The sequence below is a fragment of the Solanum tuberosum genome, unplaced genomic scaffold (assembly GCF_000226075.1).
Source record: "Solanum tuberosum cultivar DM 1-3 516 R44 unplaced genomic scaffold, SolTub_3.0 scf00079, whole genome shotgun sequence".
In the NCBI taxonomy this organism is placed as follows: Eukaryota; Viridiplantae; Streptophyta; class Magnoliopsida; order Solanales; family Solanaceae; genus Solanum; species Solanum tuberosum.
In genome coordinates this window covers 824,537-845,328 of record NW_006239004.1, presented here as the reverse complement: position 1 = coordinate 845,328, position 20,792 = coordinate 824,537, and the positions used below count along the sequence as shown (strand labels likewise).

Here is a 20,792-nt window from a genome sequence, read left to right as displayed (position 1 = left end):
CCGAGAGGAACCCGCTTGAAACTGGGTAAGTTGCTCTCGAGAGAGCTTATCCTCCTTAAAGTCTAGTCTAGTCATAATTACTCTACGAGTTCTCTATCAAAAGCAAGTACCCAATGATTTAGTTAATCCCGTATTCCATTCACATCCCAAGAATTCCCTTCTCATTATTTAGAAATCCCTGTTTATTTTGTTGTTTTTACTCACTAGTGACAAAACCCCCATTGTTAATTGACACTCTTGTGTCCCCCTTTAATTTATAATATTTTTAATCGTTAATGTCTTTAGCTACGACTAATTAAAACTAAATTTTATTTTCTATTAATTCTCGAAGTTTCAACTTCATTCACTTTCCCTCACTTTTTATCTATCCAAACTCACACTTGCACTCTAGTTTTTATATTTCTTTCACTTTTAGAGTATTTTAGTTATTGAATTGTGCTTAGACTTGGATTACATTGCCGCTTAGCATTTCAATCCTCTCCTTAGCGACACAAAAGACGATCCTGAATCAGAGGCAGATATTGACGAAAAGATGTTTGAGGGAGCTACAGCGGACAACATAGCCGAGACTGAGGAAATCATGATATATGTTGTTGTGTAGGCTTCCTTGCCAAAGGCTACTACTGCTGGACCTAGTGAAGCTAGTCCTTCTGGGGGTCACTCCGAGCACTGAAGCCTAGACAGATGGAGCGACCAATTAGCTAGGATCCCCTCTTTACCTCCCTCTTTCTCTTTCTTTATTTTACCTTTCGAATTCTGTGTTAATTGCATTTGAGGACAAAGTGCTTTTATTTGTGGTAGGGTGAGGCCCACCTTTGTGTGCTATTTGATGTTCGTATGTTGTGTATACTTGGGGTTTGTGCTTAAATTATGTTAAATACTGCTTCTTATGAATGTTTGAGCTTATGGCTCGTTTTGTTTTAAATTGCAAAATGATTTTTGACCCGTCCAAAAAATTTTGCCACCTCTTGTTTGTTGAATGTGGCTATTCTTTTGCAAAATTTAAGTCTCAATTTTGATCAATATCGATGACTTGAATAGTGCTTAAAATTGAACGAACAAGAATGTACGGCTATGATGAGGCCAAATGAAGTTGCATAGACAATATGTAAACTCCTTGCATCTCGCTGTGATTAGCCATTTATCGAATTGAGCCTCTTGTAATGATCATTGCAGACTAGCGAATGTGCGGCGTCTTGTTTTACTGCAGTGTCAATGCCTAGTGTGATGAGCTTACTTTGAACCATGCATGATAGATCCTAGAATTTGCCCCGTTGGTCTGGTCAACTAAATGATGCTATCTCTTGATATGATCTTAGGCAACTTTCTAAAAGTGTGAGCTAATTTGACATATATCTCTTTTGTGACCTACCCTGTGAGCGTATGATTATCTTTTGAACACCCCTTGAGCCTTACCTTTCTGTGGAAGAAACTTGATGAAAAATAGACCTTTCTTAATTCACTACCTATAATCCTCTTGAATTGTGGTTAATTGAATAGACAACTTAGGCAAAAAGCCTAAGTTGGGGGTGTGGTTAAAAGATAAGGGCAAGTCAAGAAGTGCAACGAAAGTCTCCGTTAACCCATGGGGTTGAGGAAAATGGAACCCCTCCATATATAAAAAAAAAAAGAAAGAGAAAAAGAAAAGAAAAGAATGAAAAAGAAAGTTGCAGAATAAAGTGCAAAAGAAATGGGGTTCCCAAACAATCCTTGGAAAGTGAATAATAGGACGACTTATGAGCACTAAAGAAAATGATGAAGGAAAAGGAAAGGAGGTGTTGTGAGCACCACATTTCATGAGGATAAAAGTCACTAAGCCTAAATGACCATACCTTTGCACTCAGCCCCATTACAAGTCTTGAAAAGACCTTTTTGATCATGAGTGAGATAAAACAAATGTTGATTGGAAAATACGGGAAAACCTATGGGTGAAAGCATTCATTGTGTTCATCTTTGTGAGTTTGAGTGTTACATCTGATTTCAAAGATTTAAACTGCAAACCATTGTGTAAATATGGAACCATTCCTTGTGTGAGGGCATTTGAACACTTTGGTTGAGCTTGAACTTGCATTTGAAGCAAATATTGTGAGCATGAGATTCTTTGATATTGGTGAGTCACAACTTGAATCTTTGAGTGCACATTTGATCTTTACATAAGTAAATTGAGTCTTGTTGTGTGCATTCATGATTGACTCTTGTGCAACACTATTCGAGACACCTTTTTTGAACGACTGGACTTGAGTTTGCTTGAGGACAAGCAAAAGTTTAAGTTGGGGGTGTTGATGAGTCCACAAATTGGACTCATTTAGGGCTATATTTTAATAGAAATTGTGTCCTCAAATGCATGTTTTATCCCGATATCTGATGAAAACGTTTAAGTTTCAGGTATTTGAAGTTTGAAGGAAAGCATGGACACTACGTCACAAAAAGGAATGAAAAGACTGAAAGGAACGAAGAAATGAAGGCCTGAGGATCGCCGAGTCCACTTGGTGAGTCGCCGAAGGGTTTTACTTCGCCTTTTGTTCCAGTGTGCTGAGCCCTGAAGGAAAGGATCAAGTCGGCGGAAAAAAGGAGTAGTCGACGCACTACCGAGAAGTTCCGCTAAGCAATACCATGTCGCTCAATGACCCAAAGCACGACGATGCTGAAGGATGGTGCAAGACGACGATGAACTACACCAAAAGGGGAATCATCGAGTTGATCAGTGATTTCGACTAACGACGCCGAATGATCCGCTGCAGCACAAATCAGTGAAAACTATAAATACTAGTTAGAGTTGTAGTTGTAAGTGTGGAACAATTATTATAATTTCCATATAGAATAGTACTTTTTGATACTTTTGCTCTAAGTTTGAGAGGGTTTTGAACACTTGAAAATCCAAAGGGTTTCATCTCCAAGGATTTGGACTTGGGTCTCTTGGATTCTTCATTCTTGGCCTATAACAAGACTTAAATCTTCGTACCCATTTGAATGCAAGCTCATTTAGGTATAAATTTCTATTCTCTTGATGTGTGGCTAAAAATCCCAATTCTTGGAGTATGATTTTGTGAATATGGGTTAGATTAGTTGTTGGGTCTTTCTTGTTGATGGTCTATTTGTAGTTTAAATGTGATTTCATTTAGTGGTTGTGGATAAACTTAATGAGGTTGTAGTTGCAAATATAATCTCATATATGTGTCTTCGGCTTCCTCGAGAGAGATGTCGTAAAACTAAGACCACTAAATTAATGGCCAGTGCGAGTGGGTCGACATGAGGTTTAGCTCGAGAGAGTGAACCCTAGTCCCATGTCCACACACTCAGCTCGAGAGAGTGAGTGGGTTAAGGCGGAGGTTGTTCTTCATGCGGCAAGTGGGTGTCCGAGAGGAACTCGCTTGAAACGGGGTAAGTTGCTTGAGAGGGAGCTTATCCCCTTTAAAGTCTAGCCTAGTCATAATTACTCTACGAGTTCTTTATCAAAAGCATGTACCCAATAATTTAGTCTATCCCGTATTCCACTCACATCCCAAGAATCCCCCTCTCATTATTTAGAAATCCCTGTTTATTTTGTTGTTTTTACTTATTAGTGAAAAAAACCCCATTGTTGATTGACACTATTGTGTCCCCCTTTAATTTACAATGTTTTTAATCATTAATGTCTTTAGCTACGACTAATTAAAACTAAATTTTATTTTTCTATTAATTCTCAAAGCCACTCTCTTCGGTTACTAAACTATTGTACGATCGTAGACACTTGCATCAAAAGTTGTGTCTTGATTATGCAAACATTAATAGGTTTTAAGTATTATTTTATATATTCCGTGATATTAAATTTTCGCTTGAAGCGCGGATAATTTTACTAGTTATTGAAATAAATTGAAATCTATTGAAAGTGATTTCAATCGACTGAGAGACATCAATCTTTTGGTGCAGGCCCATTTTTTTTAAAAGACTAACAGTGGTATCCAGAGCTTTATTGAATTTACGGGATCTTTGAAATCTTCCAAAGAACTACCATACTACTTTTAACCCGCAAGGACTATTTTCCAATCTTTTTAATGCATCAAGGCTATCCATTTTAACCCGTCAGGGCTATTATGTTCAACCCGTACTTATTTTTTTCAACGCACGGGCATTTCTAATCCAATTTTTAACCAAAAATAATGGCAAACAACAACCTCTCTTTGAATGCCCCAAAAAATTTTACAGGCGAAAACTATCAAATTTCGTCTGTGAGAATAAAACCATATTTTGAAACCTGTGTGATATGTGATGCTGTGAAGGAAGAAAAATCTTTACAACAATATTTTGCAAATCCTACAAAAGTTCAGATTAAAGACTTTCAAATAAATTTCTACACAAGACTATGTCATGGAAGGTGTCTTTGAAGCACAAAATCAAAAGAAGAAGAAGAAAAATAAAGAAATTTTGCAAGTTCAAGAATAATGAAAAGAATACGGAATCAACTACCAATGCAAAAATTGAGGAGTATTTTTTCAATTGCAGTAACTAAAGCAAAGGAGGAGTGTTTAGTTTAAGATGAATTTGAATTTTGAATTTTTCTTAGGTTTTTTGAATTGTTGAGATATTTTAGGTTGTTTTAAATTTAAAATTATGCAGATTATGTTTTTTGTTCTCTATATAAAGCCCCTCAATGCATAAGAAAATTATTGAAATAAATTGAAAGCTATTGAAAGTCATTTCAATCTTTTTGTGCTGCCCTTTTATAAAAAAAAAGAAAAGACACCAACATGTCCATCTTTTGATCTTCCTATTGATTCTGAAGTTCACATCCTTATAAGTAATGAATCAACTCTTTTCATTGTTAATCTCTTGACTTGATGCCTCCTGATACATCCTGAATTGCATTATGATAAATTTATTAGAGTGTTCGTCGATAGAAGAAAAAAGACTTTATCATCAACAAAGCATAAGTGATTCACTTGAGGTCCATTTTTGCTCATGGTAAAACCTTTGAAATCCACTCTGTTATTCAGATGATTGAGAGCTTTGGAGAGGTCCTCAACACCAATAATAAATAAAGCAGGAGACAAAGGATCATCCTGTTTGAGACCTCTAGAAGAACTAAGGAAACCATGTCTTGACCCATTAACAATTACAGAATACCAATTGTTTGAAATGATTCTATATATGAGTTCTATAAAACGTTCTCTGAAGCCAAGCTTTCTGAGGACAGACATAAGTAAAATCTAAGAAACTATATCGTAAGCCTTTGACATATCTAATTTCATAACCAAGTTCCCGCCAACATTACCCCTTCTTATGTCATGGACAATTTCTTGCGCCAAAAGAATGTTTTCAGTAATTAGCCTTCCTTTGATAAAGCGTGATTGGTTTTTATAAATAAGTTTAGGAAGGACATGGCCAAGTTTAAAGGAAAGAATTTTCCAGAGGATTTTGTTGGTAAAATTACTCAAGCTTATATGCCTGAGTTATGGAAAATGATTAGGAGTCTTTACTTTTGGAACTAAAACCAAGCACGAGTGGGAAAAGAACCTAGTTAAATTAGCTCCAGTGAAAAAAGCTCTCACATATTTAGTAATGTCTTGCTCAACAGTGTTCCAAGCAAACTGAAAAAGCATACTTTATATTCGTCTGGACCTACAGAACTATTAGGATCCATGGAGAAAACAGCAGCCTTAACCTCCTCCTCGGTAGGAATAGCTTCCAGAAAGTCATTATCAATATCAGTAACCAAAGTTTATAAATATCTCAAGAAGGAATCACTGGAAGCTCCGGTATCATTTGGGTGAGTGAAAATATTGCTGAAGTAATCAATTGCTGCTTGGGATATTTGGTCAGTATTGTCTAACCATCTGCCAGTAGAGTCCTTAATCCTAAGGATTTGAGCATTTCTTCTTCTCCCTTTGGAGTTAGTTTCACCTTTGTCTGCCCACTTGACTCTAGCTTTTTGCCTCAGAATGGAATCTTGAAGCTTCAGCCATTTAATGTAATCAGTGTGAGATTTGTGAAAAAGGATTCTATTGTGATCGGGGTTATTCATTTCATATTGCTTCTCCATTAACTTGTTATGTTCCTTCTTTTGTTTGACAATATCATAAACGTCTCCAATGCATTCTTTGGACCATTTGCTAAGAGCTTTAGAAAGGTTTTTGAGTTTATTTTGTAATCTCCACATTGGGTTTCCCGTGATCTCATTGTCCCAAACTTCCTTGACCACATCTACAAAACCCTCTTGTTCCTTAAAGCAATAAAATATCATAATCAGAACTGGTCTTAGGGAGATGATGAATTCAGGTAAGGGGAAATTTGGAGGTACAGGCATCATTAATAATAACTCTGTCAAGTCTCATACTGATTCTCCACCTCATTCTCCTACCATTACAACAAGTGTAAGCACCTCCAGTGAATTGAGTGACCATAAGACCACAATCATCCATACAACTTATGAAGTCCAAGATCTTGGAAAAAGTATGAGGCACTCCACCCTTCTTCTCATCAGCATTCAAAATAGTATTGAAATCTCCGAACATTGCGCAAGGACCATTAGCCATACCACAAACTATCTGAAGTTGTCTGTTGCATTTTGGTGTGTTGCATTTCGGTCCCCATTTCTTCATCCTCAAGTATGCTAGTCTTCACCTCTTCATGCACCTTTCCTTTCTCTATGTTGTTCCTGGTCCTTTGTTCGTTTGTCCTCCAGTTAGATTTTTTTTGTTATCAATATTGTGCTTCTGGGGTTCTCTTTGTTTGGCTTTGTGCTTTTGGTGTTGGTTTGTCTTATCCCCTCTAGGCTTAGAAATCTCAGTCTTTGAACTTTTTCAATTCCAGGTCTATCGAAAATCAGTAGCAGTATCGAGATATAAAGGGTTGCCTACAGGGGATTCAATTTGTCTCATATAATACCATGTATGACAGTGGTATGGTAAACCTGGTAATTAGACCCATACCGGAACAATAGGAAAATCTTCCTCTGGTCTATAATCGGGGGTCCATTTTTGAAGCCACATAACCGTACCATCTATTTCAATTGACCTTTTGAACCATATCATTTTACAATCATCATCATTTGTGACATCTATAAAGACCGTACAAAAATCATACGCACCTATTTTGACGTCTCCTTTGAGAGATATCTTTTAAGCGAAGATTGAGAGAATGCGTTCTATGTTACGCCTTGTTCAAACAAACTTGCCAATAATCGTGTATCGGCACTCCTCAGCCATCACCCCATAGTAGTTACTCAATTTGAAGATTACAGTAGGCATACCATTGTGAGTTGATTCGGGCTTTGACATTTGGGTCTCCATTATACATCATGCTCTATGACCTATGTATTGCGTCTTGACTATCAAAGTGTGTGGATACTGATGCCAAATATTTGTGCCTAAAAAGTAACTTTCAAGAAATTTTGGAGCCATTCAACTTATTCAGTAGCTTCATCTAGAGCGATAAACTCATATTCTATTATAGAGCGAGCGGTACACATCTATTTGGAAGATTCCCAAAAAATAGCTCCTCCACTAAGAGTAAATACATATCCACTCGTGGATTTTTCTTTATTTTACCGGTGATCCAATTTGCACCACTTTATCCTTTCAATACTGTTGGATATTTGTTATAATGCAACGCATAATTTTGATTATGTTTTCAATACCCTAAAATCTTTTCATTTGCATCCAATGAGTTTGATTAGGATTACTAATGAACCGACTCAGTTTACTAATAGCACATGCCATATCTGATCGCGTACACTTCATGATATACATCATACTTCCCAATACTCTAGCATAATTCAATTCTGAGTCACTTTCACCTTCATTCTTTTAAAGTGCAAAGCTCACATTTGTTGGAATCTTGGAAGTACTAAACTCCAAATACTTCAACTTGTCAAGTACATTTTCAATGTAATGAGACTATGATAATGCTAAACATTGTGGAGTTTTAACAATTCTTATACCTAAGATCACATCAGCAACTCCAAGATCTTTCAAAATTTCTTTCTAGAATATGTTTAGAAGTATTTTTGGCATAAGTGTCTCTTCTGATGATCAACATGCCATCAACATACAAACAAACAAACAATGACCTTGTGATTTGGAGTATTTTTAATATAAATACGTTTATCACTTCCATCATTCTTAAAACCATTTGCCAACATGGTTTGGTCAAATTTCACGTATCATTGTTTGGGTGCTTGTTTAGTCCATAAAGTGACTTATCAAGTTTGCACCCAGCAACCATAAAACCCTCGAATTGTTCCATGTAAATTTCTTTCTCCAATTCTCCATTTCATAAGTTGTTTTCACATCCATTTAATGAATTTGAAGGTTATATACTGCAGCAAGGGAGATCAATCAGCCTCCAAGTGTGATTACTCAAGATTGAATCAATCTCACTATTCACACCCTCTTTCCCAAAGATGTAGTTCGCAGAAGACATAACTTCATTAAATATATGAGACTTATTTTCAAGAAGAAATGTTGCAAAATCAAATTTGAAGGAAGTAGATGTCCTTTTACATTTACTATACCTCTAAATTTATTTATCAAGTACAATCTCCTTTGGTTCTTTCCAAGGTCTTTTTTTACTCTTCACTAGACTACTCAAGTCTAATTTTACAGTTCACATTCTTAGGTCCTATATTGATCCTTTTGGCATAGCAACTTGGAATTTGGCTAGACACCCCAACACTTTGAAATATTTCAAGTTGGACTTCCTTCTTTTTCATTTCTCATATGAAATAGATTGTCCTGAACAAAGAAAAAACTTTTTATTGCTTTCTTTCTGTACAAACAACACTTTTTGTTGTTCCATTTTGCTATAAGTTAGCTTCTCCACACAAGTTTAGTGGTAAAACTGAACTTATAAGTAATGCATCCATCATTTCCTTCAAAGTTCATTTTTTTATCATGCAATTCCATTAGATTAAAGTTAATATGATAGTAGTTTGATAGATAATTCCACTTCCAAACATATTGCGTTAAAAGGAGATTTATACTCTCCATCCCTATAACCTCTTATCTTTTTCCCAACTGATTTTCAACTTCAATTTTGTATTGCCTAGACATTTCTATTACCTCGTCCTTACCATTCAATCAATAGACATAATCGTATCTAATGCAATTGTCAATAAAAGTAATGAGATACTTCTTTACCACCACGAGATGTTGTTGATTTCATTTCACAAATGTCCGTATAAATCAACTCTAAGGAATTAGAATTACTTTCAACAGATTTATAAGAATGATTTACATACTCAGATTCAGCACAAATTTGACATTTTTATTTATTGCACTCAAAGTTAGACAAAACATCTAAGTTTATCAGTTTTCCTTACAATATTTTGTAATTGACATGTCCTAAGCGCTCCTGTCACAAACAGTTTGACTCAAGCAAGTAAGAACAAATAAAAATGTTGAGTTTGAAAATCCCTCTGTGAGGTAGTTTTTTTCTCACAAATATTTTGTTCTAGTTAGTACAGTTTTGTCTGATACAAACATTGTTTAGAGTCAGCACATTGTCAAATTTCCTTTCCTTTTTAGAAGGACCTTTCCATAAATATTAATTTTGTTGTTATAGAATTATCCATAAACATAGTTTCGTGGGTCCAATAAGGGAAATATGACCCAAATATTTCTTTTACAACACAAACATGACAAATGACTTTCCACAAATATTCATGTGTATAATCATAGTTGTATTTTAATGTTACAACCCAGACTGTCGTAATTGGCACCCACACAAACCCTCCAGTGGGAGAACCATTACTACGACCCAAAGTAACAAATTTTATGAAAACCAAGGCATTAAGTTACGGAAGCAAGTTAATTAACTAAACAAATGCAGAATTAAATACCTAGAACCTGAAAGTCAATGTACCAAAACTCTAACAAGATTCATAAGTCTAGAAGAGAAAACCATCTAAAGAATTAGTCTAAGTCAGTATATGATGGACTAGACAAAAAGAAACCTCAAGGCGGCCCGGAAGAACAGGCTCACCCTTGAATTCGAATCGGCGATCACTGATCTTCTGAATGAGGTCTGTCAATAGTGTTGTTACGTGTCTCAGGATCTGCTTTGAATGGGTCAAAGACTTCAGCTGATTATTAGGAGATTAGTTTTCTTTTAGTCATTATCCTATTAACTAGTTATAGTTGTTCCTATTTTATAGGCATGTTAGCAGTCCATGTTCTGTGTTAGTTGTACTGCCCCTCTACTTATTTAATCAGCTTGAAGTTCAATAAAATTTATTCTTCAGATTTCAATTCATCTTGCTGTTTCAGTTAAATTAATAACATTAGTATCAGAGCCCTACTTCTTAAGGGACTTGTGTGAGATTTGAGAGGTTCTTTTCTGAGTGTTTATCCATAAAATATTCTCTGCAAAACACCATTAAAACAATGGAGAATGCAGGCTCTTTTTCTGCTATGGCTCCACCAGTTTTCGATGGAGAAAACTATCAAGCCTGGGCAGTAAAAATGCAAGTTTATTTGGAGGCTAGTGATTTGTGGGAGGCTGTCGAGGAAGACTACGAAGTGCATCCTCTGCTAGGGAATCCAACTATGGCTCAGATTAGATCCCACAAGGAAAAGAAGACAGGAAAATCCAAAGCTAAATCTTGTTTCTTTGCTGCAGTTTCTGCCACCATTTTCAGTAGAATAATGACATGTAACTCAGCCAAAGCAATTTGGGATTTCCTCAAGAAAGAGTACGAGGGAGATGAAAGAATTAGAGGAATGAAAGTACTGAACTTGGTTAGAGAATTCGAGATGCAGCGTATGTAGCAATCAGAAACCATTAAGGAATATTCTGATAAGTTGCTTGGGATTGCCAATAAGGTAAGGATACTTGGAAATGAACTTACTGATAATAGAATAGTTCAAAAAATACTTGTAACTTTACCTGAGAGATATGAGGCAACTATTGCTTCATTGGAAAATACTAAAGATCTGTCTAAGCTTAGCTTGGCAGAGTTATTGAGTGCACTGCAGGCACAAGAACAACGAAGAATGATGAGGCATGAGGGATCCATTGAGGGAGCCTTGCAAGCCAAGTTGTAGTTCGGTTCAAGTGCCAGGGGAAACAAACGAAAAGGAAAGAAAGGGAATCATGAAAACTACGAGGCAACAACAACGAGAAATGGTGTTACTGCAACTAGCAACAACAGAGAAGGAAAATATCCTCCCTGCCAACATTGTGGGAGGAAAAATCATCCACACTTCAAGTGTTGGAGAAAACCTGAAATGAAATGCAGAAAGTGTCACAAGCTCGGTCATGCTGAGATTATCTGCAAAGAGAAGAGATTACAACAACCAAATGATGCACAGATTGCGGACCAACAAGAAGATACGCAACTATTTGTGGCCACCTGTTTCGCAAGCAAGAATTCAAGTGAAAGTTGGCTTGTTGATAGTGGTTGTACGAACCACATGACCAGTGATGAAAAGCTTTTCAGAGAACTTGATAGATCAGTTAAATCAAGAGTCAGGACCGGAAATGGAGAATACCTCCCAGCGAAAGGAAAGGGGACTGTAGCAATTGAAAGTTACAAAGGTACAAAACTTATTTATGAAGTTTTATTTGTTCCTGAAATTGATCAGAATTTATTAAGTGTTGGGCAACTCCTAGAAAATGGATTCAAATTATTATTTGAAAATAAAGCGTGCCTGATCAGTGATCCTAGTGGTCAGGAAATATTCAGAATTAAAATGCAGGGAAATTTTGTTTCCTTGAATCCATTGAACGAGGAACACATAGCTTTTACAAGCCAGCTCACTGTAGCGGAAACGTGGCACAAAAGGTTGGGGCACTTTCATCACAAAGCTTTATTGTTTATGCAAAGAAGCAAAATGGTAAATGGTTTACCAAAATTGGAGGAGAACCGCTCAAGTTGTAAGGCTTGCGTGCTTGGCAAGCATACTAGACTTCCATTTAAAAGTTCCACTTGGAGAGCTAGAGAAAAGTTGCAACTCATTCACACCGATCTTTGTGGTCCACAAAGAACTCCATCACTCAATGGCAGCAGGTATTATATTATTTTCATTGATGATCTAACAAGAATGTGTTGGATTTATTTTATGAAGTTTAAGTCCGAAGCTGCTGGAATTTTCATGAAGTTCAAAAGCTGGATAGAAAATCAGAGTGGCAGCAAGATTCAGGTCATTAGGTCAGATAATGGAACTGAATATACCTCGGATATGTTCAATTCTTTTTGTGAAGAACCTGGAATTTAGCACCAGCTTACTGTCCCTTATTCTCCGCAACAAAATGGAATGAGTGAGAGAAAAAATAGAACAATCATGGAGATGTCGAGATGCTTGTTGCATGAGAAGAATTTACCAAAGAAGTTTTGGGCTGAAGCAGCAAACACTGCCGTTTTCTTGCTGAATAGACTGCCTACGCAGGCAGTGGAAGGAAAGACTCCATTTGAAGCATGGTATGGTGTCAAACCTGTTTTGAAAAACCTCAAGATATTTGGATGTCTATGTTTTTCTTATGTTCCACAGGTTAAGAGAGACAAGCTAGATAAGAAGGCAGATTTGGGAATCTTCATTGGCTATAGCTTATTTTCTAAAGCTTATAGGATCTTTCAACCTCAAACAGACAAGATTATGGTAAGTAGAGACGTTCAATTCCTTGAAGATGAGCAATGGGAATGGAATGAGGAGTCTCGAGTTAAAAACCATAATTCACAACTTGATTATGATGACTTGGTGGATGATCAACCTATTAGGGGAACAAGGTCACTCTCTGATATTTATGAGAGATGCAATGTTGCTGTTTTTGAACCTGCAGGATATGAGGAAGCAAAAATGGATCAAAATTGGACAAATGCAATGAAGGAGGAGCTGACCATGATAGAAAAGAACCAAACTTGGAAGCTCGTGGAAAGACCCCAAGATAGAAAAGTGATTGGAGTTAAATGGATTTTTCGAACAAAGTTAAATCCAGATGGTTCGGTAAACAAGCACAAAGCTAGATTGGTGGTGAAAGGCTATGCACAAGTTTGGGGAGTAGATTTTTCTGATACTTTTGCCCCAGTAGCCTTATTGGATACAATTCGGATGCTTTTGGCTATTGCGGCACAGAAAAATTGGAAGATTTTTCAAATGGACGTGAAGTCTGCTTTCTTGAATGGTCTACTACAGGAAGAAATATATGTTGAGCAGCCAGAAGGGTTCAGCGTACCAGGACATGAAGATATGGTTTATCTGTTAAAGAAAGCTCTATACGGACTAAAGCAAGCTCCTAGAGCTTGGTACAACCGAATAGATAATCATTTACTAGGCTTAGGCTTTAAAAAAAGCTTAAGTGAATCGACTCTTTATGTCAAGAAAGTTGCCTCTAACATCATTATTATTTCTCTGTGTGTCGACGATTTACATGTGACAGGAAATAATACAGGGCTGATTGAAAAATTCAAGGAGTAAATGATGAAAGTCTTTGAGATGACTGATCTTGGAGAGATGACTTATTTTCTGGGAATGGAGATCAAGCAAACTCAGAATGAAGTTTTTGTTTGTCAAAAGAAATCTATGAAGGAGATTCTAAAAATATTTAGAATGGAAGAATGCAAGAGTGTGAGTACTCCAATGAATCAAAAAGAAAAGCTGAAAAAGGATGATGGAGCTGAACTAGTTGATGAAGGAGTATATCGAAGCTTAATTGGATGCTTGATGTATCTCACAACAACAAGAAATTGTGCAAGTGAGTTGCACATGATGGCCGCCAAAAGGGTAGTTAGGTATCTTAAGGGAACTCTAACCTATGGCATCAGATTTAGCAAAAGTCATAATTTCAAACTCCGTGAATATTCTGATAGTGATTGGGGCGGGTCAACTGGTGATATGAAAAGCACGTCTGGTTATTGTTTCACTTTTGGATCAGGGTGTTTCTCATGGTGCTCAATGAAACAGGAAATAGTAGCACAATCAACAGCTGAAGCAGAATTCATCGCAGCAGCAACCACTGTTAATCAAGCACTATGGCTTAGGAAAATTTTGATCGATTTGCGGCTGGAGCAAGCAGAGAGCACTGAGATCCTTGTGGATAATCAAGCTTCTATAGCCATATCCAAAGATCCCGTGTTTCATGGAAGGACCAAGCACTTCAACATCAAGTTTTATTTCTTGAGGGAAGTGCAGAAAAATGGTGAAGTGGTTTTATTCTATTGCAAATCAGAGAATAAAGTGGCAGACATTTTTACAAAGTCATTTCATGTTAGCAGATTCAAATTTCTTAGAGAAAAGTTGGGAGTTTGCAGCTCCTGATTCTGGAGGATTGTTGTTACGTGTCTCAGGATCTACTTTTAATGGGTCAGAGACTTCAGCTGATTATTAGGAGATTAGTTTTCTTTTAGTCATTATCCTATTAACTAGTTATAGTTGTTCCTATTTTATAGGCATGTTAGCAGTCCATGTTCTGTGTTAGTTGTACTGCCCCTCTACTTACTTAATCAGCTTGAAGTTCAATAAAATTTATTCTTCAGATTTCAATTCATCTTGTTGTTTCAGTTAAATTAATAACAAATAGCCGCCGGAAGATGTCCTATACTCAACAAAAATAAGAGCAAGTGCAGTATCAGTACACAACCACCGTGTACTAGTAGGATCAAATGACTATTTCAATAAGTGTAACATACATTAGTCAATACAACAATATAATCACATCCACATATAGACCATATACAATATCATCAACATATACGAACAATGAACAACTTCACGATTCTCACATATCATAGTTATATCAATTTAGAGCAACATACCGTCTTCCAATATCAATCATCATTAGATATGAAGGAACTCATCAAAAGTAGATACACAACACAATTCAATGGTCCTCTCACGGAACCCAATTTAATGGTCCTCTCGCGGAACCCAATTCAATGGTCCTCTCATAGAACCCAAATCCAAACAGTTAGCATGCCAGAATGTGGCAATCCAATCCCATATTTATGCCGAAACATGGCAACCGATCCCATATTTATGCCGGAACGTGGCAATCCAATCCCATATTTATGCCAAAATGTGGCAATCCGATCGAAGTTAGTTATGCCGAAATGTGGCAATCCGATCTGATTCACATACCACAAACACAAACACAAGTACATAATCAAGATCATACATTTAAGTCATGAATTCATGGCAATGATTTCATCTATCTCATTTACAACACGTGTGATCAACATTACAACATTCATACATACACAAGTATCATAACAAAGCACAAACAAGCATACATCACACAAACGTAGAATCACAACCATCACCTACCTTGAAACAAACTTGAAACCCTAAGAAACTTGATCCTTCCCTTTCCGAATTAGTTCCGCTTGTTCTTGGTCTATAAACAATTAATATAATACGGGAATCAATAAAAAATCACTAATTACCTGAATTACTAACAATTCTATGAACTCTAGATCAACCCATGATCCCAATTATCCAATTTTGGGTTATTCCACCATAGAATATATAAGAAAACCCTCCCCCAACAATATTCACCTATTCTATTACGTTCTATGGATCGAGAAACTGATTCAGGGAGTGAAAAGCTTACCTTTCACCTCAAGAATGGTGATAAAACAAGTATGAGTCGTCGGGGGTCATTCCTTAGCTCTAAAAGTTGAAAAGTGCATAATAAGATAGTTTAGGGGTTAATTAATGACTTTAATTCACGTCAGGCCCGCCATAGCGGGCACCACACCGCCATAGTGTCCCTGCCAAAGCGGCATTCTCGAGATAGAGAGTTATTGCAAGAATTCCAAAATTCCCATTTCACAACACACCTCTAACCCACGACGCTCAGTAAATTCCCCTTACGCCAAGATTGATTTCGGGAGCTCTACTCGCCCGTATTCAATTCTGTAAAGTCGTACGGAATCCTTAACGTCTTAACTATCCACTCATACAATCAAATACCCCCTAAGGGTTTCACATCTCCAACCTCAAACCAACCAATTGAATACCTACACATCCTCCCTTATAATGCCTCAATGAAGTCATCTCAACACTCGAGTGATAAATATTGTTGTATGTAAACTTAACTAACAACAAAAGCGATTCCCAACAACCACCAAAGTTGATCATACACACGTCTAAAACATGTTATCAAGGACCATGACACAATCATCCGGACAAATCCTTTAGCACTTAAGCTTGATAAAGTTCCAAGTCAATACTCGCTACAAATAGGAGTGAACCTGAACCAACCATCACACATTCATAATACCCAACAATCACAGTTCTCAACAACATCTCCATCCCACAACATAAATTCCCATGAGCATAAGTTATAACAAATCTGATCATTAGTAATCATATACTCATCGAGGGATATGTTCAAGCATACAACCCCTCCAACAACACTATCAAAATGCTAGATTTAGAAATTGTAGATTACCTCTTAAGAATAGTAGATTTAGACCCAATGATCCCCACATTCAACCACACATAAATGGAATATAACCTCGACGACTAGAGGAATATTAAGATTGCCGAACAATCACAAATTTGCATGGTATCTCTTCTATAAATTCTCATAAGCAAGGTGGTACATTTAGAACCACTAAAATACTTTAACAACTCCAAGACAACACCAATTATGTCATTCGAAATAACCAAAACTTTCCAATCTTCCCACTCAACCAAGAGAACATCGCAGGATTTGGTACCCCTAATCCACCGCTAGGGATCCACCCACAAAAGTGAAAACACACTAGAGCATAACTAGTGAATAATACTCACAACACTAACAACCATCATAAATACTCCGACCATTAATCTCACTCTAAACCAACAATTTTACATGAAAACCTTTCTTAGGTACTTAACAATCAATAGTAGTAAACTTACGACTCAACCCAAGTGTAAGTCCTTTCAAATGCTCAATACCGTATACAATTGATCATTTCTCACCTTGCCAATTCATACCTTGACAAAATACGTCACCACGAATGTAGAATCACAATGAAAAATCTAAAATGTAATTTCCACCATAAAACACAATCCCTTTCTCTATCAACAGTAGCTTGTACCTTGAATTTTTTTATGAAATCATGGATCTTCGCTTATCATTGATCGCATCTCCATCGATCTTACAATATTTTTTGCTAACAATCCAATCATACTCTTTACTAGACTCAAAACAAAACCAAACACTTGTCATTGATGAGTCCTCAGATTGGACTCATTTAGGGCTTTATTTTAATAGAAATAGTATTCTCAAATGCTTATTTTCTCTCAATATCTGATGAAAACTCTCAAGTTTTAGGTATTTGACGTTTTAATGGAATCATGGACACTTAGGCGCAAAAAGGAACAAAAAGACTGAAGAGAACGAAGAAACTGAAGTCTGAGCATCGCCAAGCACAGTTGGCGAATTGTTGACTGGAAATACTTCGCCCTTTGTTCCACTACGCGAAGCCCTGAAGGAAGAGGATCAAAAAGACGATGAAAGGAGCAGTCGGCGTATCGCTGATCAGTTCCGTGAAGTAGAAATATACCGCCCAATGGTCCAGGACGCAAAGATACTGTAGGTAAGTATAGAAGGTCGACAAACCAGACAATGGGTGAATCGCCGAGTAGATCGTTGATTCCCACTAACCTCGTCGAACTATCCGCCTGCACTAATTTCTGATGGCTATAAATACTAAACTCTTTATTAATTTTACAAGTTCCGAACCATTATTATTATTTTCAAAATATAATAGTACGTTTTTGGATATTTTCTCTCAAGTTTGAACAAGGTTTTGTGGGACATTTATAGAGAGAAGGATTTCATCTTCCCCAAGTTGGAAGTGACTCTTCTCCATTCTTCTTCCTTTCCTTAAATCAAGGTTTAATTTGTTATACCCATTTGATTTTAGTATCATTTTAGGTGTATTTTGTTATTTCTTGATGTGTGGCTAAAAATCCTCCATTCTTGGGGTGTGATTTAGCAAATATGTGTTGATATTGTTGTTGGGTCTTGCTTGCTGATAGGGTAGATGTATTTTATTGGTGATTTCACCTAGTGGTTGTGGTTTAATTTAATTGGTTTGTAGTTGCAAATACAAAACCACCCATGTGTTTAGTGGGTCGACATGAGGTTCAGCCTGAGAGGGTGAGCCCTAGTCCCATATTCTAACACTCAGCTCGAGAGAATGAGTGGGGTAAGGCGTAGGCTGGTCTTCATGCGCAAAATGGGTGTCCGAGAGGAACCCATTCGAAACGAGGTAAGTTGCCCGAGAGGGAACTTATTTCCATCTAAAACTTAGCCTAGTCACTATTATCTTGCCAATTTCTATTGAAAGGATGTGCCTAACGATTTATCTCAACTTGTATTGCGGTCACTCCCCAAGAACATTTCCCCATACTTAATTTTCTTGTTAATTTTGTTATTTTTACTACTTGTGACAAAACCCCCAATTAATATTTGACACTTTCGTGTCACCCACCTTTAATTTACCATGTTTGTGTTCGTTAATGTCTTTAACTACGACTACTTAGAGCTAATTTTTTTTTATCAATTCTCAAAACCACTCCCTTAGGATACTATAATATCGACGATCATAGACACTCATATCGTAGGTTAGTGTCGTTGGTCACGATAACCATCAAAATGGTGCCACTGCCGGGGAGTGGTGTTACGTGAAGATGTAGTTCTCCTAGAGTTTTTGCTCTTTTTAGTGTAGTTTTTACTAATTTTACTTTTAGTTTTGTTTTTCTTTGTTTATTGTTTGTGTATGCAGGTCCTCTGAGCATGACAGAGGGTGCGGGTGGCAAGCCAGTTGAGGCAGATCAAGAAGTCGATGGTGACTTCAAGATAGCTTCACTGGTATCTCAACTAAATGACTTGACCACCAAAATATCTGAGGTGGAAAATCAATGCAAACACCAAGGGAGGTACATACCACCTCATGCGCGGAAGAAGTCTAGAGAAGATGAAAAAAGTCGTGTTGAGGACACACTTCAAATCATTCACCAAAAGATCACCGATCAAGATCGAGTGTTGGACGAAATGAGAGAGAATGTTGAAGCGTTGAATCAATTAATTGGATCTCATTCTAGATCAATCCAGCACATAAGATCAGTCCTAATGTTTGCAATGCCTCAGCTCCATCAAAATGATATATTGGGGTTACCTAGTGACACTAGGACTAGCTCCAATAACAGAGAGTGAGACAGGACCTACATTGAGCCACGACGTTAAATAAAGCGCTTTTTGGAAGGCAACCCAAGGTCGTAAATGTAGGATTTTACTTTTATAAATAATGGTGTGTTAATGTGGCAGGTTAAAAATGAGAGAAGTTTGGAAAACTTCAAGTTGGCGAGCAACAGGTCCATTCAACGATTCGCCTAATAGGTCAGCGAGCTCGGCTGAATCCGCCATTGGGCTCAATGCTAGTGTATTGCACAGCCTGGAAAACTCGGTGAACTTGAAAAGAAGCTCGGCGCATCGCCAACCTATTCGGCGATCTCGATGCAGATCACCGATTTCTCCCCCAGAAAATTGAAGATTTTGAAGAAAGGGCAGGATAAAAGACCATTTGGCACTTCGCTGAGTGGTTCGGCGAGTGCGACTAACATCGTTGAATGAACAAGAACTGAACAGTTATATAAACGCAAAAGGTCAAATTTTTGAATCTATCTCTTTCCCTCGTTACAAACTCTCCAAAATAACACCAAAGGCCTTATTTTCTAGATTTTTGCCTTCAATTAGTATTTTAGTCGGTGATTAGTGCTTGGGGTTGGATTTCTTTGCTCTTTAGCATTACAAAAGGCTATTGATCGGCATCAAAGGTTAGTCTCTAAAACCCCGAATTTATTTTTGAAAATTTTGCACTCATTTGCAATTATATTACTTGCATTTTAGGACAAACGCATTTCTATTATGGTGGGGTGGGGTTCACCTTTGTTTGCCTGTTATGGATATTTGTGTTTTTCTGTACATTTGGGTTGTCTGTTCCTTTTAATTTTAGCTTATACTGGTTTTCGTGGATGCTTGAGCTTATGGCTCCTTTATGTTTTAATTTGCAAAAAGATTTTGACCCTTGTGAAAATTTTCATTTTTTGAAAATTTTCACCACCACTTGTGTTGAAAGTGGTTGTTCTCGTACAAATTTGAGTCTCGGTTTCGCTCAAATACCAATTACTTGAATAATGCTCTCAATCAAACAAACATGAATGTGCGGCTACAACGAAACCAAATGAAGTTGCATAAACAATAAGTGAACTCTTTGCACACTAGCAAAAATGTGTAGTCTTGTTTGACTTTAGTGTCAATGTCTTGTGTGATGAGCTTATTTTGAACCATGCATGAATACACCTAGAATTTGCCCCGTTAGTTCTATTGATTAAGTAAGGCTTTCTCTAGAGATGATCTTAGGCAACTTTTGAAGAGTGTGAGCCAATTTGACATATACCTCTTTTGTGGCCTACCCTATGAGCGTGTGAATTGATATACCGTGAGTTTACTGTATTTCTAATACGTTTCACTTACAAGTTCTGCGTGTGTAAGGCCTTTTTATATTGGTTTTGATGTGTTTTTATCATGTTTTGCAGGAAAGACGTTCAGGTGCGGAAGTGTAGAGACAGCTGAAAGAAATGCAGAAGAAAGGCATTCACGGAGGTGATCTACGTACCGTAGGTCCATTCACGGTCCGTAGGTTATGACCGTAGATCAGCAGGCAAGGCATAAAGGACAAATCAGGGAAATCTAGACCAAGTGTGGAACCACGGCGTCTATTGACGGTCCGTAGATTGATCTACGGACTGTACTGTTGATCCGTAGAGTGATACAGTGAGGGTCCCAGTACCTGATTTTTGAAGATGCTAAGTGTGGAGCTA

General features: G+C 37.1%; 1 protein-coding gene across 1 annotated transcript; it reads right to left on the bottom strand.

The window, feature by feature from the left end:
- Window positions 1-5,524: 5,524 nt before the first annotated feature.
- LOC107060401 (uncharacterized) lies at window positions 5,525-6,512 on the bottom strand. The gene is made up of 3 exons (XM_015308333.1): window positions 6,297-6,512; window positions 5,725-6,199; window positions 5,525-5,661 (listed from the first exon to the last, which is right to left on the bottom strand). Exons 1-3 carry the CDS (start codon window positions 6,510-6,512, stop codon window positions 5,525-5,527), a joined length of 828 nt encoding a protein of 275 aa, XP_015163819.1.
- Between the last annotated feature and the right edge of the window lie 14,280 nt (window positions 6,513-20,792).